The 24,494-nt window shown below is 37.8% G+C and overlaps 1 protein-coding gene across 1 annotated transcript in view; it reads right to left on the minus strand.

The window, feature by feature from the left end:
- The window catches only part of LOC107092078, an 8,360-nt gene extending 4,060 nt beyond the window's left edge, over positions 1 to 4,300 (minus strand). The window contains exons 1-9 of the mRNA XM_015386364.1: positions 4,096 to 4,300; positions 3,224 to 3,310; positions 2,422 to 2,562; positions 2,190 to 2,320; positions 1,698 to 1,834; positions 1,502 to 1,595; positions 1,076 to 1,175; positions 725 to 984; positions 424 to 610 (exon numbers count right to left, since the gene is read on the minus strand). Coding sequence (XP_015241850.1) covers positions 424 to 610; positions 725 to 984; positions 1,076 to 1,175; positions 1,502 to 1,595; positions 1,698 to 1,834; positions 2,190 to 2,320; positions 2,422 to 2,562; positions 3,224 to 3,305 — 1,132 coding nt within the window. The 5' untranslated portion in view covers positions 3,306 to 3,310; positions 4,096 to 4,300. The remainder of the gene's footprint in view (positions 1 to 423; positions 611 to 724; positions 985 to 1,075; positions 1,176 to 1,501; positions 1,596 to 1,697; positions 1,835 to 2,189; positions 2,321 to 2,421; positions 2,563 to 3,223; positions 3,311 to 4,095) is intronic.
- Positions 4,301 to 24,494: the final 20,194 nt, after the last annotated feature.

Here is a 24,494-nt window from a genome sequence, read left to right on the forward strand (position 1 = left end):
CTGCTATTTCAATATTTTCCCTTTCAACAAAATACAAGGCAGCAGGTGTATATGATCATCAGTTCTGTTTCTACTGAGCTATTTTATATTTAAAACTTTCACTACTCCTAACACAAAACATTTTTGAAGCATTTCACATTTGAATAAATCTATTGCACCTCAGGGCAACAGTAGCTGTGCTGTTCATACACAGCACTACTATAAAAATGTGCTAACCAAAAGGCACTGCAAATATGCTTTTATTTTGTTATTGTCCCACAGTGTAAGAAATTGTGTTAAAAGTTTAACTTGTGTTGTAAATGAATTATTCAATATTTATATGAAGTATAGGACATACAGCCCCCGAATTGCCTTACTTAACTCTTACATGGGCTATGGTTAAACACACAAGTGTAAGTGGAATGTGGAAAAAGTCAAGCTTACCAATGTCGTCATCCACTTCAGTGCCATCCTCAGGAGTGTCAGCTGCCAGGAGGAGATCTTCAAGCTCTCTGGTCGATGGAAGCTTTCTGCATTGTTGGATGATCTTTTTCTTGAATGCGGTTGTCCATTTCTCCAGAAACTTCCCCGAGACATCTTCCCCAAACATCAGAACAAAATCCTGTTCCACCTAGAGTATGGATAAATTAGAACTAAGATTTCACATCCCAACAAGTTACGTTCATTGTTGACTGCCAGTAAAATATACATATCCTTTTTAAAAATGTCAATCAGAAATATTTACCAAGCCTTTGACATCCTTGAAACGTGGAAAGACAGACAGTATGTTGCTTGACTGCTGTGGGTCGAGGACCATGTTGCGGCGGAAGTCAAATGTCAGCTTCATCTTTTTCTTGATGGTGTCCTCATCAGCTGAATGTTTCATCAATGCGACAGCTTCCTTACACTCATCTTCACTCAGGACAATCTCTGGGACAAACTGGGGCTCTCGTCTGGCAGCTGGTCCTCCAGGTCCATCTTCATGAGATGCTCCTGCAGATGATGCTACATATACAAAAAACAAGATAATCATATAAAAATAAGAAGAAAAAAAACTCTGACCAAAGAAAAGTTTTCAGAATTAATTTAGTGTTACTTCCATATGATGATCGACGTTCTTTGGCAGCAGATCTCTGAATAGTTTTAATTCTCCAGGCCAGGTACCCAGACCCACTTTCACCATCATAATAATGCTCCTTTGATGATAAAGAATAAACATAGTCCGTTAATTAGATTGAAGGTGCTTCCCATTTGATTTTGACATAACAAAAAAAGTGTGTTATTTGAATATACCACCTCCCACTTCTGCACCCTCATCCTTCATATAACCCCACCCACATAAAAAAAGTGATGCAGGAAATAATAAAAAAAAACTTGCAACTTAAAAAGTTATGTATGCAGAGCAATTTTATCACTTAAAGATGAAAGTAGCTATTGAAATATACTGTTAGAAATCAAAATGTTTCAGTTTAACATTTGACACTATCACAGCCATTATATTGTCTATATTACATTGACTTACAGAGCCAGTCCTAGAGAATGGATCACTGAGGTGGGGAAACAAGCTCACAATACCTCTGGCATACATTTCTTTTACCTGTCTGGGTGGTGATGTACTGCAACATTGAAATGAGAAAAAAAAATATAGATGTCTTAGTTGTATGCACTGATTTTAATGAAAGTTTTACTGAGCTAAACAGAAAGGATTGACAAATTACCCATTCTTCTCTGTTATGTCAGCCGCTAGTATGTTCACCATTTTCCTTCTGGTTTCATCTGTCAAGGACTTGTTTCGATTATATTCATTTATAATGCTTTCCCCACCTGGCTTCTTGGTCAAAATGGTTTCTACCAACTATAAGCAAAGAGGAAGAAAAAAGGGATAGTACACCCACAGAATGATGTACCTTTATATTCTCCTCACCCTCATGCTAAGCAGGACTCTGGAACACGTTTTTAATGTCTCAAATGCAGCCNTGTCTCCGATCTCTGGCTGCATTTGAATATTAAAAAAGTGTTTCAGAGTCTTGCTCAGCATGAGGGCGAGCAGAAAATGAAGGCACATCATTCTGTGGGTGTACTTATCTTTTAAGAATACATCATAAAGACATATGAACCGAATGGTTATTAAAATGCCACTTTAACAGGAAAAAAAAAAACACCACCACCACTTTGAAGACCTAACACTGTTTTACTATATTAATTCTTACATGTTTGGCTTCTGTGTCCAGCCTCTGCCGTTTACTGGAAGGACTCTCTGAAAGGATGATTGTGTCTTGAGAATCAGACGAATTGAGGGATGATGGTTCCGATTGCTCAGGAGACACCATAGAAACAGATTCTGTTCATGACAGGAGCAGATTGAAGGAAAAATGTTTATCACACTAAACTTGTATTTTATTCAATACTGTAATATAAATTACATATGCAACTGAGACAAACCAGTGTCAAGTTTGATGGTTAGCACTCCAGTTGAGGGATCCTTAACTACATCCTCAAATACATCATCATCCAACTCAGTTCCCGAAGTGTCAAAAACTTTCACATCTTCTGTCAGAGCTGGCACACCAAACTTTGCAAATGCTATAGGAAGACAAATACCTATGTCAATCAAACTTATAAATATTTTTCTAATGCTCACAAAAATCCAATAAATCTTTTTATGAGGAGAGACACTCTTCCTATGGAGGATAAAAAGCCCAAATTAAATAAATAAATACAGCATTAAATATTTAAATGTGTCAATAATTAATTAAATGTGTAATTAAATATAAAATGCCACAATTAAATAAATAAATAAATACAGCGATAAACAATTAAATGTGTAATTCATTAAATAAATAAGGAATTAAATATATAAATGTGTCATTAATTTAATAAAATACCTCTTCATTTTATTTAAAAAAATATATATAATTATTTCAGTGTGCATTTAATGATTTCATGCGACACAGGACCTTGAAATAATTAAATACATACTGAAATAATTATATCAATTTTTTTTAATAAAATGAAGAAGTATTTTATTAAATTAATGACACATTTATTTATTTAATTGTGGCACTTTGTATTAGTGACGTGGTTTTAATTAATGACACATTTATTTATTTAATTCCACATTTAATTATTGACACATTTAATTATTTATTTAATTTTGGCACTTTTTATCCTCCATATATTTCCAGTTATTCGAAGCACTTAAAAGCTTGCAGCACAAAAGTAGACTCCAAAGTCGATTTCTTACCTGCGACCAAAAACTCTTTCAGATTCGGCTCTGTTATTCTGACAAATTTTTGGACATCACCCAGTCTGGTTTTAATCAACATGATTCCTGCAGCACACAATTGAACATGGTCAAAGTTGTATATGGTCATTACATAAAAAAAATACAGCAAGTGGATGACATACAAGAGCATCCCCGTAGCATCACAAACGTTCAAGATTAATGTTCAATGGGAGGGGGGTGCGAAAGCTGATGACTGACTGTACGCCTTACACTGCGACAGATAAAATGTTACAAGGATGTATTCCCGTTCTACTACAAATCATGCAAATATACTCTGCTTACTCTGTACGTCGACAAAGCCGAAGAAAAGCATGCCGCCATTATTCAAACTGCTTCCTAAAGTTTAACGTAGCCTTATGTTAAACCACATCCTCAAATATCACCGTTAGACCAGTAATGCAAACGTTTAATTTAGCAACTTACGTAAACCATTGCCAGTTTAGAAGAAAACGAAATAAATATAAAGGTGGAAATGGCGTCTACTTGATGGTTTTAATGTTACAGTTGATTTTGAACCGCGTTTAAAACGGCGCGGGGTAATTTTTCCTCATACCGTGACAATTTTTAAAGCATTTTTATCAATAATAAAACCAAGCTATACTTCTAAATCAAGTGCAACAGTAAGTTAATTACCTTGCGGTACTGGTCAACTTGGGAACGCGCGCGTTTTAAGCTAGGTTTTCACTCAGTCACGTTAGCCGTTTTGAATTTGTGGTGTAAAAAAAAAAAAAACGTGCTAAAATACGGAGCCAAACAACAAGGTGTTCCCATAAAACACATTTTTGGTTAAATCCCAACATAGAATTCGGATAAAAAGTGATAACACTTACCACAATCGTTCGAAGAGGAGAGGAGATAACCTGTAACCACCCCGCCAGAAAAGTCTAGAAACGGTTGAAGATGAAAAAGTGGGTGGAGCTTTCAAGAGTCACGTTAACACGCCGTCTTTGAACTCTGATGATTTTCACCAACACTAGGGGGCATTCTACTCAACCTGTTGTTGCTTTTACTCAGAAAGAGGAAATATATTTTAACACAGCGTATTTAACACTGCCAAATTTGCTGTGTTGGGGAAGCATGTTTTGGGATGTTGAGATGTTCTGTGGCAGTTTTAATCCATCCTTTTTGAATGATACTTTTCGATGCTTTATGCTTGTTGGGTGCCCCTTTTGACATATCTTCTACAACAAAGGTCTATATTGTAGATAGAACTCACTACATGACCTACATCAATCAATCTCTTTATTGTCATGTATACAAGATTTCAGTTTCAGTACAAACCGTTCATCACATGCCTCACATGCATTGGGGTGGGGGGGCTGACAGGGGGAACCATTTACATTTTAAAGGGGTGTTCCCATTCGTCCAGCGTTTTTTCGATGGCGAAACAAGTTTCAGGGGCAAAGCTTCGAACTTAACACTATTTCTGACATTTTGAATTCAAAAAGCTTCTTGGATGGAAAGCGAAACATCTTCAAACTTGAAAGTCCTGTGGAATTTTATGGAATACACAAAATATTCCTCAGTACGTCATTTTAAAATACTGCAAAAGTGTATAAATTAAGTTTCTACAACTTTTTACTGTATGATATATGTATCCACTTCCTCTAAAAACTCTACTGCCCTGTTCTGTGATAAAAAAATAAAAAATAAATAAAAAAATCTAATTTATCAGCCTTACATCAGATATGGAACGATCAGTGAGTTACTCTACAATGCCTTTTTATAAGTTTATGGTATATGAGAGATTATAGGGAGAAATGTTGAACATTGCTGACAACTGAAAACTGAATTTTCTTTTTTTTTTTTATTTACCCCATCAAGATACAATTGTGCACTGATACTTTTTATATACCTACAAGAATCAATAATGTTTCTTGTACAAATATTTAAAGGAAATCTATTCTATTCTATTTTTTGTAAATTGTGTTCCAACAACCTGTAAAACTTTCTTTATATTGTGTCCTGAATAAAATAATTCTACATCATTTACAAATAAGATGCGCTTATCGTTGTATACAAATAATAAATACTAACATTTCTTAAATGTTTAAGAAATGTTAGTATTTATTATTTGTATACAATGATCATGAAGCCTGAGAATGAGTAGGTTAATTTGGTAGTAATTGAATTGTGTTTGTATGGAATTTTATTGTATTTTCCTTATTGTCTGGTAAAAACAGATTGAAGTTAATGTTTATGTAGTTTACGCCCAACGAGCAAAAATTTGTTGAAAAGACATTGAAAAGGCGACAAGATTAACATCCAATTAACATCTTTATTTGGTTGAAAAGTGAAAGGTGAAAAGCTGTAAATTTTTTTAAATGTATTTTTTCACAGTGTCCTGTCTGGCAATGTGGCAATAAAAATAATTGTCTTGATGCCAAAAAGAGCCCAACAGATTTTGCTTTCACCAGTGGAGCAGTACGGCTATCGCCATAGTGTTCTGCTTGATTTATGCAAATAAATAGCTTTATTAAAATTATGCAGGGAGTATTGCAGATTATATGGACGCTGCTATGTAAGTAAAACAGGAAAAAGGAGAAAAGATGAAAGAAAGAGGAGATGAAAGTTTGAAATGTTAAAGCGTCTTCAGTCTGCTTCATCATCTGCAAAGAGAGATGTAAAAAGAACAACACAACCAGCGGATATAGTATAAGAGATACAATAAAGAAGCACCTTGATACTATTGCTGAAGTATAAGTAGTATTATTTAATAGGACATGTATACTGTGGTAGCTGAAGATAAGAATATGTGCTTGGTTGTAAAGGTCCCACCTCTGTAGGCCCAGAAGGGCTCCGGATTAGGGCCATGTAGGTCAAAGCCCACCATGGTAGGCATTCCTTATTTTCATTTCCAAAAGGTTTCAACTCTATTCATATTATTCACCCTCTTAAAACTGCAATTTGCTTTTCCTTCCTATAACCTGCTTTTTATTATCTACAGTGAAAATGTGTAAGTTTGTGTCATGTAATGTAATTCAATTCAATTCAATTCAATTCAGTTTATTTATATAGCGCCAAATTCACAACACATGTCATCTCAAGGCACTTTACATGCATTACACTTTACATGTAATGCATGTAAATCCCTTTATTGTCACACAATGGGGAAATTGACTGCATTTGACCCGTCCCCTTGGGGATCACTGTGCAGTGCAGGGGGAGCAGTGTGGGGTTAAGGTAGGGTCCCAGAATGCAGACTGTGGTGATCGAGCAGGGTACTTGCAACCTTCTCAGAGCACAAGCGCAGTGCCAACACTCCCCTTCAAGCCTCATTCTATCAGTAGCATCATCAGCATTAAACGTTGCCAGTCCCAGTGATCTGGTAACACTTAGCATGGGCCATTCACTGATCAAAAAAGGATCAAGCTGAAAACTGTCTAATCTGGAGCCCTGACCTTAGGATATCTCTTTTTATATCAGGGACTAAAAGAGTTTGTAAGGATTGGAAAAAATCTCTAATGAGAGAGATATCAGCAGAAAAAAAACATCAGAAATGTAACAGCCAGGGTGGTAAAACATTTAAAAAGAGTGAATTTTAACTTTCTGTCTTCAGTTTTCTTTTCTCTGAATATGAAGACTTTAAAGTAATTTCCCTGAAATATTAAGCTCTGCCACTGCAGTTCTTGATTTACTGCAATGTCTGCTTTGGTTATAGCCTGGAGTCAAAGCACGGCACCCTCTCAGTCAAACTCCCAGTGGATTTCTGACAGAGATGCGACAAGCTGTTAAGAAAGCTGTAGATCACTGCAAATCTTTCCCAGTATGTGTTTTAAGCAGAGCTGCTGAAAACTGTAAAACCATTGACTTTGAGGATGACATAAAGAATCATTAGGATCTCTTTAAGACCAGATTGTACTTTTTGTCATCATCATAAACTAAAGTTTTCTTATGGATTTTTGAGCTGTGAGCTTCACAGGGCCTGGACAAAGAAAGAGACTGGGTGTTTTCCTATTTTCTAAGCTTCTGCTGATACAAGATCATCACCATCATTCCCCTGCTACGCCCTAATGGCTCTTCTCAGGCTGACGTTACACAGGCTAATTACTGAAGGAGGGGGGGGTCTTCTCAAAGAGCTAGTAATTAGCGGAGTTAGGGCAGCATCAACCCGGTCGACACTAGCTTCTACCCTTTTCTATGTAATTAGTGTCACCATTATAACGGCAGATATATTAAGCTTCTTGCTTAATATATCGCACTTTTTTTTTTTACCATTTAACTTTTTATTGGTATTTTTCACTTTTTTTTACATATACAGTGCAGATGACAAGGGGGGTCTGCCTGTCTCCATTTCCTTGTAATTGCTTTTTTGATAGCTATTAACAATATCTTAATCAGGTACATGTCTTTTACCCTTGCTTTGATATTGTTCAAATTGCAAAGATATAGTACCAAAACCAGAACCTCATCCTCTCTGGGTCCGTTCAAAACCTAATTCTCTCTGGGTCCATTCAGATCCAGGACGTCCTCCTCTCGGGGTCCATGTAGAACCCAAACCTCTTCCTCTGGGTCTATTCAGAACGACCACTTCATTTCTGGATCTGTTTCTCTGGGTCCGTTCACACTCAGAACCTCTTCCTCTCTGGGTCCTTTCAAAACCAGATTTCCATCCTCTCTGGGTCCGTTGAAAAAAAAAATTCGCTCTGGCTCCATTCAGAACCAACCCCTTCTGTCTGGGTGCATTCACAGCCTTAAACTGTTCCTCTCTGGGTCTATTCTGAACCCGAACCTCTTCATCTATGGGTCTATTCAGATCCAGAACCTCCTCCTCTCTGGGTCAATTCAAAATGTGAACCTCCTTATGTCTGGGTCCATTTAGAACCAGAACCTCCTTATCTCTGGGTCCAGAACCTCCTTATGTCTGGGTCCATTCAGAACCAGAACCTCCTTATCTCTGGGTCCATTCAGAACCAGAACCTCTTCTTGACAGTCCTATACTCATAGGAATATCATATCACTCAGTTTCATGTACGTTTTTCCACAATTGAACAATTTTAGGACAGTTCCAGAATATGTGAGACTGGTCGGCATTCATTGATCCACAATTCCGCCAACACCCCGTGTTTATACCCTTATATTTATTCTTGACTTTAGGTCCGATGAAAAATCGTATTAGATTTTTTCCATGTGAACTCCCCCCATATCCGTGAATTGGTGGATAACTGATGTGTTTTCCACATATCTAACCAATCTTCACCTGAAATTGTCGTGTTTTTTTTTATATACTTAATTGAATGTTTATTTATCATCAGTTTTTGATATAGTGTAGAAATTATTTAAATTTTGGTTCCACTGAATGAATGTATCACCATTTTGATCAGCCCATTCACTTCCACAGATGGATCCCATCTGATTTCTGTCTTCTAAGAGTCTCTTAATTGCAGGTATCTGTAAAATTCCTGTTTATCTTAATTATACTTCTCCTTCATTTGTTAAAACTCTCCAGCTCCCTGTCTCTCTGAAGGGTATACCATCCTGTGATCCCCTTGTTTATACAATGTTTGAACCCTTTATTGTACATTGCTGGTTTGAAATCGCCATCATATGCTACCCACCTGAGCACTTTCATTTTTTTTCTTTATCTTGTGTTTTCTTTTAATGTTTTGAACCACATTTCCAGTGTGAACATTGTAAATGGATCGATGTATTTTTTTTATCTTCTCATATCTATCTTCATCCCCAATAAAACTGTGTATTGGGTATCCTCCAAACTCTTTCTCCATATCTTTCCACTTAGTTATGTAGTCTGGTGTGCACCAGCATATGACATGTCTGAGCTGAGCTGCACAGAACTACTCCCTTAATTTTGGGAGACCCATACCCCCTTTGTCTTCCGGTAGCTGGAGAGTTTCATATTTAACTCTAGGTTTTTTGCCACCCCAAATGAATCTTGATATTATCTTATCCCAGATCGCAAATTGTGTTTGAGGGACCTCTACTGGTAGTGATTGGAACAAGTGTAGAAGTTTTACTTGTACAGTCATTTTAATAATTTAAATTGTTGAGTTCAGATCTAAGGGCATAGTAGTCCATCTATCTATATATTTTTGTATCTCTTGGCTTATTTTGTCGTAGTTTGCTGTATACAATGTACATAACCCTTTAGTAATGTTAACCCCTAGGTATTTCATTTCCTTCATATTCCATTTGATGGGAAATGATTCCTGAATTTTGTATCCTGAAATATAACCATACTTTTTAAAGAGATTCATCAGCACTGGTAGCGCTACATCTGGCTGTTCAAGGAAAGTTATTACATAGTCCGCAAAAAGCCCAATTTTATGTTCTTCTCCATTTGCTATACATTATACTATATAGTATAAAGTATGCTGTATAATTTCTTTGTCTTGTAATGCACCAGAGGTTCCATAAAGACAGTGAACAGCGTAGCTGATAGGCAGCATCCCTGCCTGGTTGATCTTTGTATACTGAATTTGTCCGTCAGGCTTCTATTTATTTTAATTCTCGCTGTGGGCTGATAATATATTGTTTCTATACATCGTACTGATTTATTACTAAATCCAAATCATTCTAATGTTTTATTTAGAAATTCCCAATTTACTAAATCAAATGCTTTTTCTGCTTCAACACTTAGAACTCTTCTAATATTATCATGTGTTTGGTGTCATCTCATAAATCCTGTTTGATCTTCCTCTATCAAGTCTGTTACAAAGGTATTTAATCGAATAGAAATAATGGTTGTATATATCTTATAATCTACGTTTAACAATGAAATTGGTGTATAGTTGCCACAGTCTTCCTTATCTTTTCCTTGTTTTGGGATGACTGAGATGATAGCTTCACTCCATGAAGGAAGTATTTTGTTGTTACTGAGTGTCCAATTGAAAGAAGCTGTAAGTACTGTTGCAACTCTTCTCTAAACGTCTTGTACCATTCTGTCAGGTAACCATCACTGCCTGGTGATTTATTATTTTTCAATGTATTTATTGCCTCTTTCGCTTTCTCTGTTTTGATTACTGCTGTCAGTGTCTTATTTTGCAGTTTTTCCAATTGTTGGTAAATCTAATGCATTGAAGAAGGTTCTCATTTCCTCCTCATGTGCCAATTCGGGTTCTGTTTACAGTTTCTCATAATATTCTCGAAAAAATTTCCCCTATTTCCTCCGGATTATCTGTTACTTTACCTGTGTGTGGGTTTGTAATTTTATATATTGCGTTCCGTGTTTGTTGTTTGCATATACATTTCGCTAACAGTTTAGTTGCCCTTTAACCTGCTTTGTAGTAATTCTGTTTTAGAAATGTGTTCCTTTTTTCAGTTTCTTTTAGTAATATGTCATTTATTTTGGTTTTAACTACCCTGATTTCTTGGTAAACCTTTGAGTCTTTTGTTTTCTGATATTCTTGTTCTAATTCCCTAAGTCTCTCCATATTTGCCCCTGTAGTTTAATTATTTTATCATGCACAGGTTCAGCTATTAACTTTCCCCTAATGACTGCCTTCATGGCATCCCATAATATTGTGGGGTCTACAGTTCCGTTATTATTTTCTTTAGTATATTGTTTAATTTCTACTTTTATTTTTTTCTCTCCATTGTTCACTATTCAGTATTCCCACATTCACAGTTCGTACCGAATTTCTTTCCTGTTGTTTAGACATATCTTTAAATAAATTGGATTATGGTCAGAAACATCTGCAGCTCCTATCCTGCATTCCTTCACTCTGTGTTTGTCTTCTACCTTGGTTTAAAAAAAATCTATTGTTGAATGTACGCCATGAACAGCCGAGTAACGTGAAAAAATATATTTCTAATGTTTGTAGGTTTCTCCATACATCTGTCAGTCCCACCTCTTCTAGTGAGATATTTATACATTTTGTTAAATGCATTTTAGTTTTTTTGTGGCTTGTGTCCATATTATGATTCAGAACTACAGTTTCCATCGCAATTAAATCAAATATGTTTTTGAAAAAGTTTTTGTTACTCTCCGGGAATACGTATACAGTTACCCAGGGTATTAATTCATTTTCTATTCTTCCTATTAATATTATGTATCTTCCTTCTTTATTTTTTAATTCCTTTTTGTAATCAAATTGTATTGTGTTTGAAATGATTATTGCAACACCTCCTCTATGCCCCTCCTGATATGAGCTTTGGTATAAGTTCCTGTAACCATACTTTTTTAAATTTTTCATGTTCCGTTTTGGATAAATGAGTATGAATATAATTTCTGCCTTTTCCTTCTTCAGTTTTATCATCAACCTCTCTTTTTTTACTCAATGCATTGAAACCGTTCACATTCAGCGACATGATCTTGATATCAGTCATAACTATAATTTATTACTCCCTTTAAATGTGCTCCCAAGCAACTCAGAACAGAACCAGCATGAACTCATGCTAACCAAACATAAACCAAAAATCCTTCAGACTTTCAAACATGGCGTTTCCCCCAGTCCCAGTTGGTGGGTGGAGACGAGATCCTGGACTCTACTGAGGGCCCCTCCCTAGATGTGGTACCGCTCCCATCCTGTGGGACACCACTCCATCTAGACATGTCCAACTGAAATATCTTACCATCTCCCAGTCGGTTTTAGTTGAATCCTCTTTTCTCACAAAGTCAAGTTCTTCTGAAAGCAGAACATTCTAAGATTTCCACTGGAAGCTTTGTAATTTTTCTCTCACCCGGTGTGCCGCGTCTTGTTCCCATTCTTTCCCCTTCACTGGCTGCCATCCCACGGCCTGCGCTGTTTCTCTCCCGCTGCGGCGGCCTCTCCTCCTGGCTCAGCAACCATGTAGCCCCTTCCCTTCATGTCCTGCGCTGCTGACCTGGCACTGTCATAAATCTTTGTTCTGTTCAACCAATGAATCCGAATTTTAGTGAGCGGTGTCAGGAAACGTATTCCTTTCTCCTTCAGTATTTTTTTAATGCCCGTATATTCCTTTCTTTTCTGGACAATCTCGGTCGGATAGTCGTGATCGAAGTAGATTTGTTGACCCGTGACCTGAATCTTTTTCTGCCAGGCTTTCTTCAAGATAATTTCTTTGGTCTCAAATTGTAGAAAGTTAACCACAATTGACCTCGGAGCTGCATTTTCGGTTTCGGGTTCGGTTGGGCTAGTTGGATGTGGAGATGAATCCCCTCCGGAAGTTCAAGTTCCTCCTCGAACTCCCTTCTAGATCGGTTAATTATTCCTGCATTCCCTGAACTTGTTCCACCATCTTTGTTAGCACCTCGTTAGCATCCATCTTCCACCCGTTGACCTCTGCTATGCGTGTCTGTGTCATGCTGGTGTTTGCTTGCTGTGCCTGTACTTCCCGGTCATTCTCTTTCTTCAGCTCATCCTTGAATACTACCAGCTCCCGGCACAGCTCTTGTTTTAGGATTTTAATATTATCTCTGATAGCTGCGAGCCCATTATGCAGCTCCTCCATGCTACCTTGTTCTTCCATTTCCTCTGCTGGGGCTTTTTCGTGCTTGCTAACTTCATGTTTGGAGATTTCTTCCGTTACAGGCAGTTCTTCGGTTCTGTCTTGCTTTTTATTGTTTTTTTGGCTTCTTCTCTTGCTTATCCCACTCATGCTTTATATTTATCTATCGAGTTCCAATTTTATTGTGGGCATTTTTACCCGACAATATATCACACTTTTTAAATTCATGTTCCAGAAAGGCCTCTCACAACAAAGTATGGGTTTGGAAATAATGACTTGCGGCTAAGCAGAAAGGTCCTTTAGTGCACCCTAGTTAAATGATTGACTGTTTTATTATCTTCTTTCGGAAGAGGTTGGTGATTTGATCTTTGAAAGCTGCTCTTAGATGTAAGCACATAATTATTATAATCAAGACTGCCACTTTTATTTTATGTTTCATTTTCTGTAATGCACTCTTAGTAAAAAAACAACTCAGAGCACTCATATTTTTTCATACATCACCAATTATTTTCGGCTGAATCTCCTTTAGGAAGTTGAAAGTTGACCATATGGTCTTTGTAGCCATTATCATGCTTCTGGCATAACGTTTGCAGCATATGCACTCCTTTTCTTTGCTTTTAAGGGCTTTGATTTGAATAAATGTATGTCTCATATATTAGCCTATCCAGTCAAACTGGTTCCTTGCTACAGGTAAACATTTAAAAATGTGTCTTCTTTTCTGCTCCAACTGTTTCTCCTTTTTTAGAATTAGACTTAGACAACCTTTATTTCAATTTCGTTTTGTAAAACTTTCAGGCAGTAAATGAGGAGCAGCTTAGCAGTAGAATTAACATTTTCTATTTCACAAAGTGCAGCAGTGATCAAATGTAAACAGTGTGGCAGAAAAAAACATGATGCAAAATGCTTTGATATGGAAGTTCAGAGCATTGCAAAGACATATATATGGTGCCAAAATGCAGTAGAAACATTTTTTTTTTTTAGTTGACTTCTTTTTGGTTTGGTGTTGTCAGTGTGATGCAAAGTCTGTGACTTGATTTAGAGTTTTTTTTTTTTTAACAGTTCAATGGTCCGATGGCGGTGGGGAAGAATCTGCTTGACCTGCATCGAATGCTGCAAAGCCTCTTCCCAGAGGGCAGCAGGGTGAACAGTCCATGGTGGGGGGGTGAGGGTCATTGATGATGTTACAGGCTAAGGACATGCAGCGCTGGGATGAAATGTCTTTAATGGAGGGAAATGGCAGCCTAGTGGTTAGGGCATAGAGCTCGGAATCCTGAGGTTCTGTGTTAGAGCCTTAATCCCAGCAATCGTGCAGTGTTGGGTTAAGGGTCTTGCTCAGAGCCCAAGAGTGGCAGTCTGGAGCTCTGAGGAAGACCTTTAACCCAACACTGCACGCCTGGCAACCCACTATGGCAGCCCACTGCTCCCAAAGCATATGGGTTAAATGCAGAGGTAAATTTCTCTTAGGTGACATCAATAAAGTTCAATTATTATTATTATTAGAAGAGGATCCCAGATGATCCTCTCTGCTGTTCTCACCTTCTTCCAGTCTGAGGCGCTGCAGCCTCCACACCACACAGTGAGACAGCTGGTCAGAACGCTCTCTATGGTGCTTCTGGAGAAGGTGGGGAGGATGGGGGGGGGCAGGTGGACTCTCCTCATCCTCCGCAGGAAGTATAAGGGCTTCTGGGCCCTTTGATCCAGTGAGGGGGTGTTTCCAGTCCAGGCGAGGATGTCTGTGATGTGAACCCCCAGGAGTTTGGTGCTGCTGACCACCTCTACAGCTGAGATGTTGATGAGCAGTGGAGCGTGGTTAGGACGGTTCTTCCTGAAGTCCACCATGATCTCCTTGGTCTTCTCCACCTTCAGGATCAGGCTGTTATCTCTGCTCCACCAGCTGCTCCACCTCCTCTCTGTAGTCCAGGTCGTTGTCGTCTCTGATGAGGCCCACCACCGTGCTGTCGTCTGCAAACTTCACCATGTGATTGGTGGTGAACCTGGGGACGCAGTCATGTGTCATCAGGGTGAACAGCAGGGGGCTCAGGACGCAGCCCTGAGGGGAGGGGCTTAGACTGATGACATCAGAGGTGTTCTGTCCGACCCGGACTGACTGAGGTCTGTTGGTGAGGAAGTCTAGCAGCCAATAGCAGAGGGGTGTATTAAATCCCAGCTGTTCCAGTTTGCCCATCAGATGCTGTGGGATGATGGTGTTGAAAGCTGAACTGAAGTCCAGGAACAGCATCCGCACGTGGGTGTTCCTCTCCTCCAGGTGTGCCAGGCTCAGGTGGAGAGCAGCAGAGATGGGGGGGGTCTCATAACATAACATCCATTTTGTAGTTCTCTGCATCAGCTGAGTCAAAGCAAAGTGCCTCCTCTCCCGATTGTGGCACAGCTTTCACTGCTAGAGCGCTGGTTAATGCCTCAAACCTTCCAAAGAGGTTGTTTAGCACATTAAGGAAGTCAGCATCGCCACCAGGGGGGACGTAGTCTGTGATCGACCGTATGCCTGCCACATTTTTAGCATATTTGATCACAACTTTTCCCTCCTATTTTTGAAATGATGTTGCACTGAGGAACCTTAAGTAATGGGTGCAGACTTTGCCTTCCAAGGCAGAGAGCGAGGTTGTGCTCTCTTGTCTACTGGCAGGATCTGTGAGTTCATCTGTGTGTAGGGTTGCCAATCATCCCTTGAAAAACAGAATCGTTCTGTACTTAGGAATAATAGTACCTGTCCCATATTTAGGAATGCATTTTGTCCCGTATTACTGTGAGAATAAAAGAGAATCAATAAAAAGCTAATGGAAAATGAAGAACAAGGGCACGTTAGATACAAAACTTATGGTAAACTTGTTCCCAGGTCCTGTCCTGCATTGTAACCAATGAGGAGACAACATATATGTACCGATCCAGAATATCCTCATCCCATTGGTCGAGCCAAGTGTTGCTCATGGAGAATACAAGACAAGACAAGATAGGAGTATGGGGGACAGACGGAGTAATATAAATGCTAATGCTGCTTTTGGGGCCAACTGTAGCCTACAGTCATTGTGTTTAAGTCCGAAGTATATTTCCAAGTTTTCACAAGTTTGCTGTTGCACCAACAATGTGCACTATGTATTTACTGTTTTACTTTCATTTTTACGGTTTGAAGTTAAACAGCACAGGCTTTTGTCTAAGATACTTATGTCATTCAGCAAAGTTTTCTTATTTTGTATTAAAGTGATTTGCTGGATAATAATTCACTCTAATTTTTGGATAATTTGTTTTCCATGTGTTCATGTCACTCACATATATGCATCTAAATAAATGCAAATTTCAGTCAAAAAATTTCACACACAAAGGGGTCTAAAAACAAAATCACCTCGCCAGACAATTAGGTCACCTAGCACTCAAATGAGATGTGTGAGCTCTTGTGAATCAGTGTGTGCTATTTTCATAGTGCTGACTCGAGGTCCTTAGGTAGAAGGACCTGTTATACCATATAATCTGAGGGGAAATAGAAGAATTAAGAGGCATCATTGGTTGAGTCTCCTCAACCGATGATGCCTCTTAATGCTTCAGAAGACCTTTCTTAATAAATCTGCTGCTTGTTAAAGTATAGACTGACCCCCTAATTTACCATAATCATTGTTAAAATTCTTGTACAGTGTAAAGTCCCTATGCTTCAGTGTAATAGGACGCATGGAAAGAAAAATACTGTTTTTGCAACCGTGATAGAAAAAGTGAACTCAGCTCTGATTCTAATAAGAAAGACTGAAGCTTGTCAAATTGAAAACATTCTAGAGCCTTAAGCACCACATAATAAGCTAATGTGAAGCCTGTGTGAAGAGAAGTGGCCTAAAAGGAAGCTGCTCAACTACAGGTGCCCAGTTCTTTAAGAAGACTGGGCTACCCTGGGGAGGGGGTGGTAGTATGGAGCTAAATTGGGGATGAAAAAGTTTATTCTAGCCAGGTTAATGTCTATCCTTTGGATTAGTACTACAAATATAACAGTTTTATTCTAAAATTTACCTTGGTGTTTACACTAGATGTAAAGAACCTTGAGAAAACAAATTTTCAGTCAGCCTTTATGATAAAACTGCCTTTAATTGGCATATTTTTATTGTACAAGCGTTGCTCAAAGCACATTTTTACCATTTTGCCGATTCAGCAGCCTAACTCTATTTACAGCGCTAAAGAGGAGTTATTCCATTTTGCTCTGTAGTGTAGTGTACTTACATTTCCTACAATGCACTGATGGTCACTAGATAAGCAGATATATCCCAGAATGCTTTGCAAGAGATACCCTCGCAAAGTATCAAGATATTTGTTTCGGGGGCAAGAGAGACCAAAGATGGAACAGGTACTGTGCAGGGAGGGGGGGTCACACAACTTAAGGGGAGCGAACAGCAGTGCTCATTTCTTCAATGGTTCTGACACAGCCTGTTATAATGCTAAGTGCACTATATAACTACCTCGTCTTCCCTTTTGGTATCAGGCTGAAACCAACCTCTAGGCATACAATTCAATTCAGTTTATCTCTATAGCGCCAAATTCACAGCACATGTCATCTCAATGCACTTTACAATTCAACCAGATCATACAGTCAAATTGGTTCAAAGTTTTCTATCTAAGGAAAATCAGCTGATTGCATCAACTCATTGACTCTTCAGCAATCCCTCACACTAAGCATGCTTGTAGCGACAGTGGAGAGGAAAAACTCCCTTTTAACAGGAAAGAACCTCCAGCAGAACCAGGCTCAGTGTGAGCGGCCATCTGCTGAGGCCGACTGGGGTTCAAGGAGACAGACACACAAACTACAATACTTTCACTCGTGACAAACATTCAGCCTTGCTGTTTTGTAGTAGCTGTAAAGCTTTAAGGAAAGTATTCTACTTTTAGAGAAATACCTTCAAGCGAAGGCTCCTATTTGCTTTTTTGTTTCTTTTTTTATTTTTTGCAATTATTATATTAGAAACACATGGCCATGTGCTTTATTCCCACATTAATTTTGCTCCGCTGTTGATTTGTATCTAACAACCCAAATGTTGAGAGTAATTAATTAAAATGAGTGCTTAACATGGCAATTCCCAGGAGTGTCAGGTTTTCTTTAAGCCCCCCTCCCCTGTGCAGGTTTGTGTATCCACTCCACCTTGCTGTCACAATCATAGTTCTAACAGCCCCTGTACATGTAATTGGAGAAAGGTTTAACTGCATCAGACACAATACAATACAATGCATACAATAACTGTAAAACTCCAATGTAAGTATGTTACTCTGCGATTTGTCCCCCACCCCCATCCCATCCCCCCTATATGGTGCAGAAAGGTTTCTGTGAGATTCAATGAGAACTGTTCAATGTATGAGTAGGATCTAAATTGTCATGGTTTAACAGTTGCAGGGTTGCTTGTTAAAATAAATCACATCCAAATGCTTGAATGACAATGTAATAGAAAATAAAAGTTTAAGTCCCTAATTTTTTCAAGAAGGCTCAGCACTAAAGGGTAGAACTGATGTACTATATAAGTGATGTTTAAATTTAAAATGCAATTCAATGTAGGAAAACCTGCTGCTCTTAAGTTCAGTTTATGGAACAAACAGTACATTTGAATGTCACTAATAAAAAATATTAAATAAATTTTACATAACTGAAGTTTTATATTCAAATTAATAGTTGTACAGTAGTTAATAAATTGTTTAAAACAATCAGTTTCCATAAATCATTTGAGTTCAACTTATGAAGTTTTACAATGATTCTATAATATATATTATATGATACAATTTCTTTTTTCCATTTTTAGTAATTCAGCCCTTCCAGAATTTAATGACTCCTATTTCATGCTAAAACTGTCAGTGAACATTCCACATTGTGTGTAATAGCAAAGCCATGGAGTGAAATGAAAGAAATCTTTACGTGTTTTTGACCTTTAGATCTATTTTCTCTTTCAGATATTTTAATAGTAGTTTGATCTCTGACTGTTCTTTCATTTGAGGAAGTGACAACAAATTAAACCACTGTCTGCAGGATGCCAATATGTAGTGGTCAATAATTCTGCCTTCAGTGCATGAAATGTCATTTTTATTTATTTTTTTATTTTATTATTATTATTTTTGCTTTATTTAAAGAAAAAAGAAAGAAAATGTCATTTTTAATTGCAGACTTGAATAATGTATAAATGGACCATCTCTTCTAAGTAAAAAAAGAAAAAATTGTAATTTAATGAAAAACTAGGTTTAGAAAACAGCTGACTGACTGCAAGTCTTCTAAGGAGCGCTTTTAAAATATGTTCGTACCGGAGAAAAGTACCAGAGAACAGATCTGTGATCATGCCTATTTATTCTGCTATCTGTTTGCAAGGTTTTGCAGATTATTAACATTTCCAATTTATTAGCCTTTTTTGATTAAATGTCCAGCATTGGTTCAGTCTTATATTGTCTCTCCGTGCTTTACTTCATTTTTTGTGAGCTGACTGTTGATTCAATCATGAGCCTCTGAAACCAATCTGTGGGGAGTTCAGACTGAGCTTTTATTAGTTAATTGTGCCGAGCTCCGTTCCTTGCAACCGTTTACACATCACGCTAGCACAGTTCCTCGCCTCCTAGTGATCATCTACTGTACTACTGCTCTCTAGAGGGAATCAAGCAAATCAACATGGTGGCACCTGTAATATTCAGGAAGTTTGGTTATAAATGTGATATTTCGTTGTTTGCGGAGATTCAGTCGAAGAACGCAGCCTTTGCTGAATTTACTTGACAGTCGGATCATGGGAAGTGGACACGAAAAACAATAATCTAAACAGGGCTTACAGACACAGGAAACAACGACAGACGTTAAGGTTCATCACACTGCTCGCCAGAAGCATCACGGGAAATCGTGTGGCACAGTAGGGAGCTAGCATTTTCATGAATGTCTTACATTTCAGGATTTTGGAGGCTGACTGTAAGGAGATGATGCAGTCTCCTCATGTGCTCTTTGTTATCTGAAGCCTGCAGTGAACCAGGCTGAGCCCTACTTTTCAACTAGTACCAGTTTAGCGCGGTTCGGTTTAGGTCTGGTGCGGTCGGGTTTAGTTTTGAGTGCCATTTACAATCAAGAGTTATCTCGGTTATCGTGCTCGGACCGATCTCGGCATGGTTTTTAAAAGTTAATGTAAACGGGGCTTAAGATTCTGTATCCTAATATAAATTTTGCCTTTTCTCTGAGCTTATAAGTTAGTTTCAGTCATGTGATTTTGAAAATGCTCCATTTTGAATGAAGGATTGGTTTAGTTTATCTCTATAGCGGCAATTCACAACATGTGTCATCTCAAGGCACTTTACAGAGACAATTCAATGAGATCATTAAGTCAAACTGGTTAAAAATTTTGTATCTAAAGAAATTGCTTTGCTTTGATTGCATTGACTCTACAGCAATCCCTCACACCAAGCATACATCTAAGAAGGAACCTCCAGCAGAGCAAGGCTCAGTGTCAGCGGGCTTCTTCCGAGGCCGAGGAGAAAGCTTCTAGACCCAGACGTCAGCAGACTCCATTTCTCGCAGTCCCTCGCTCACACTGCTCGTTCATGCAACAACAGTGGAGAAATTATCCCTTTTAACAGAAGGAGACATAAGACACACAAAAGAAGCATAAAGGCACTGATCCAAAATCAAGCAGATGAGCTCCTAGCCAGTTTTCTCAATCAATAGGGATGAAAAAAAAAAAAAAAAAAAATTAGTTACAGTAAGAGCTGAGCCCTTAGGAGAGAAACAGGACAAAGCACTAAACCAACTATATAATCTACAATGGAAGTTTTTGACGTCAGCAATCATGTTTCTCTCAAAAATTGTATCACAGCCAAACAGGACGAGGCCAGATGAAGTTTATAACATGAAAAGAAGTAGAAACAACATAAAGTTAGGGGTTGAACCCATGAATACTGCAGAACGGGAGAAAGAAGATAGAATGAAGTAGAATGCTGAAAAGGGGTCTCTATGTCCTCCAACAACCTAAGGCTATAGTAGCATAAATATGAAGAAAGCTCAGGATAACATGAGCCACTCTAACTGGAAACTTTATAAAAACGTTTTAAGCCTAGTCTTAAAAACAGTAAGCACACTAAAACTGATAGTTGGTTTCAAAAGAGAGGTGTTCGATAACTGAAAGATTTGCCTCTCATTACCCATTTAGAAATTCTTGGAACCATAAGTGAACTTGCAGATTGAGAGTGGGGTGATCTGTCAGGAACATAGGGAACAATCAGATCTCTGATGTAAGACGGAGCTTCGTTATTTTGGGATTCATATCTGAGAAAGAGAAGCTTAATTCCTTTTTTATTACTTGACACTAGTTTAATGCCATTACATTATTTCTTTCTCAGACTCTGGCCCAAAGACAATGACTTTGGTTCTTCCTGCATTCAATTTATTGTCAATATTTTTGAAATAAACTAGAATAGATACATGATGCAATTTTAAGTAATAATTTTGTTTGTAAAGAGAATAAAGCCAGCAAATCTAAACCACTTTTTGAATAAGAAAGCTAGACCTAACACATGGTTTCCCTCTTCTTTTTTTTTTTTACAGATAATTTGGTTCATTTAGTCATCCTTGTCTTACAATCTTATATATATATATATATATATATATATATATATATATATATATATGTTTTCAGATCTGAAATACTTTAGGATGGAAAATAAATTAATACATCTGCTGCGTAGCTACATTTTAAAGCTCTGTAGGTTACAACAACATGAAATTTCTACAGATCAAGGTAAAGACTAAATAAATAATGGTTTTGGAACATGGTGCAGTTTTAGTTAAAATTAGTGTCAGTCCAAACAGTGACTTAACAATTAATATATTAATGATCATCATTTATTTATAAAGCACGTCCAAATCACCATCAGATGCCGGTTGTATTTGACACTTGAGATGAGGTGTTTTTGCTGTTATGCTGTTGTTGCAGTCAGACTCAGCACTGACCTGCAGTAGCTCCTCAGTTTTTGAACAGGCTTTGCCTCAGCATACCCATCACAGATAATTAGAGTTAATGATATTTTGCAAATGAATTGAAACTAGGAGTAGTCATGAGAAAACGTATAAAGGCGGTACCCAAAATTAGCTAAATGAACACATTTACAGCGTGACTAATGGCAGACAGATTCCTGTGATGGGGTGGGGGTGATGCTCATTTGCAAATATCTATAATGTTAAGAGGCAAAAAGTAAGCATGTCACTGCCGGGTTTTTCATATGCATAATGATGTTTCATGAATGAGATGGTGTGTGGCTGTTAAAGATATATTTCTCCATTTTGTAGTTCTCTGCATCATCTGCTTTATTTTTTATTTGTTTATATGCTAAGTGCATCCAAAGGTCAGCACAGGTGTCAGGCCAACAATCAGAACAAGCTTGAAACAACAAAGCTTTATCCATGTGATGTGTTTAAAATCATAGTTCATGTTTTGTGATGTGAATTCAAACAGATCCCCAGACTCAAACTTAACATAGCTGATGGCATCATAGATGATGGCATCCAAATATTATGTTGGCCTCAACTCTTCTTTGCAGAAGGCTGTGCATTGCAAAGAGGATTGTAAGTAAAGCCTTGAAAAGTGAGTATAAATATGTTGGTTTGTTCTGGGGGTAAGTGACAACAGGCGGCTTACAGTGTTTCAGGAGAAAATGAAATTTCTGTCCAGACAAAAGCTCCCAGTGGGCGTCATGACACTTGGAAAAGGGGCTCCTCTCATACAACAAAAGCGAGGAGGAGGAAGAGCATCCGCTGAGTTACGATGGGATGATGGGATGAGACATGTGATTTCAGACAAATGGTTTGAAGTTTTCAGTCAAAATGACAAGAGGTTGTTTGTGTGTGTGTGTGTGTGGGTGTCAGTGTACATGACATAAAAAATGCAGAGCCAAACAGCCATTTAATCAGTCTCTTAGCCTAGGCAGGAAGACTGCACACTCGTATACTTCAGGTATGGGTTGTGCATTCTTCATATCACCCCTCCTGATAGATTTATCATCAGAGGTGAGCCTATGCTTCATATCGCTCCCAAGCCATCGATTGTTCAGAACGCTTCTGCCCAGAACATCCACTGGGAGCCACTTCATCTGATGATGGAAGTCAGGGGCTTGTCACCATGACACATGGGCTTGGAGAGAGACCACTTTAAGGCTTTTCCTTCCCAGGAGATGCAGCTTTTGCCCCTAATCAACAATCTCCACCGTTTACTCCCATCTCATGGAAATGGAGAATGTTGTTTTGTCTTTTTGTTAGGATGCAGTGGCCTGCAAAAAATCCTATAGAAGGTCCAATACTGTATCCAATCTATTGTGAAAGATAAAATATCAACATCAAATTATTAAAGGCAGTAAATATCTAGTGTCTTTTCAGTTTTCACCAAAAATTCAAATTAATAAATCTGTAGCTCTTCTAATCGATATGTTTCTGTAAAAAGAAAGTAAAGCTTTTACTTTTTTAACTTTTCTTTATAACTTGTTATCAAACAGGGATGTTTACCATGTGTCAGGATTTGGGTGCTGTTGCGCATGTTGTGTTTTCTGGAGGGCAGAACTGAGCTGAGATAAGTCAGGTCTCCCACACCTGTTTTTCCTAACATCAGGTACAGCTACTGGAGAAGCTGGCTGCCGCTGAGTTGAGAAATTGTCCATCTTATCATAAGCCTGGAACATTTTCTGATAATCTATCCTGTGGTAAGAGTTTAAAGTTAACGTGTATCCTGTGTTCCTTTTCTAGCCCACAGATTTATGTTTTCACCTAATGATTCAGAACACATGAAAATTGCAATGGTAACATTTTTACCAATATAAACAGGTTAGACATCGTAAGAAAACTTAGATTCTCTCCAAATTCAACCACCAAGTGAATTTTATGCACAGAGCAAGCGCCAAAGCACAATTAACACAGATATAGCAGCCTGAAAAATAACATCCATTTAGTGACGTCACAACAGTTAGCAGGTCATGGCTCATGCTTAGCATCTTTTTGATGACTGCTCCCTCAAACGCTTCCCTGAGATATTTCTTTTGTTTTTTGTTTTTTTGTTCGCATCTTTGTATGACTGAATGTAATTCAGGGCCAGCCGATGAAGTCTCACAGGCGCTCCTTGCCTCTCAGCCAATGACGCACCGAGTAGAGTTGTTTACTAAATGAAACGTTTAATTGCCCAATTGGCTGAGGGAATGAAACCACTTTTTTTTTCTCATAAATGCTCTTTACAGAGTGCCAACATTCATATTGTCATATCTTCTTCAAATATTTTTCATTTTTCAGAAGCCAGATACCATTGAAAAGCTTAGACTGCCCTCTTTCATGATCTGTAAATAATTCACATCTTATTCTTGGTTTTGCTACGGCCTGTTACATATGTCATATGAGAAACATATTAATTTGAAGAAATAAAAAGGACACTTAAATATGTTGAAAACGATATATTTCAAACCTGTTACGGTAGTACAGAATAAGAAAGAAAAAGAAGGTTTAATAAAAGTAAAACAGCAAGAACTGTGCTTGTCATGAGAAAATAAAACATGCAATACTAAAGATAAGCCTTTTTTTGTATTAGTTATTTGAATAACAAATAAGCATAGAAGTGGAGAGATATGTTACAACAGCTATAAAGAAAATAGAAATACATGTTTATATTTTTTTCATTGATCTATCATTGAGAAAACTCTTCATGTTTTCATTGCATTAAAAAGAACACAAATCTAAGTGAAAAACTATTTTTCTGAGCCATTTACATTGGAAAAATGATCCAGAAATAAGCAAAGATTTCTTAAATTAAGTGTATTTACCCTTAATTTGAGTAGGAAAATGAGATTATCCCCAAAAGACTGAGTACTTTCAAAA

Source organism: Cyprinodon variegatus, unplaced genomic scaffold (assembly GCF_000732505.1).
Source record: "Cyprinodon variegatus isolate N-32 unplaced genomic scaffold, C_variegatus-1.0 Scaffold366, whole genome shotgun sequence".
NCBI classification, from domain to species: Eukaryota; Metazoa; Chordata; class Actinopteri; order Cyprinodontiformes; family Cyprinodontidae; genus Cyprinodon; species Cyprinodon variegatus.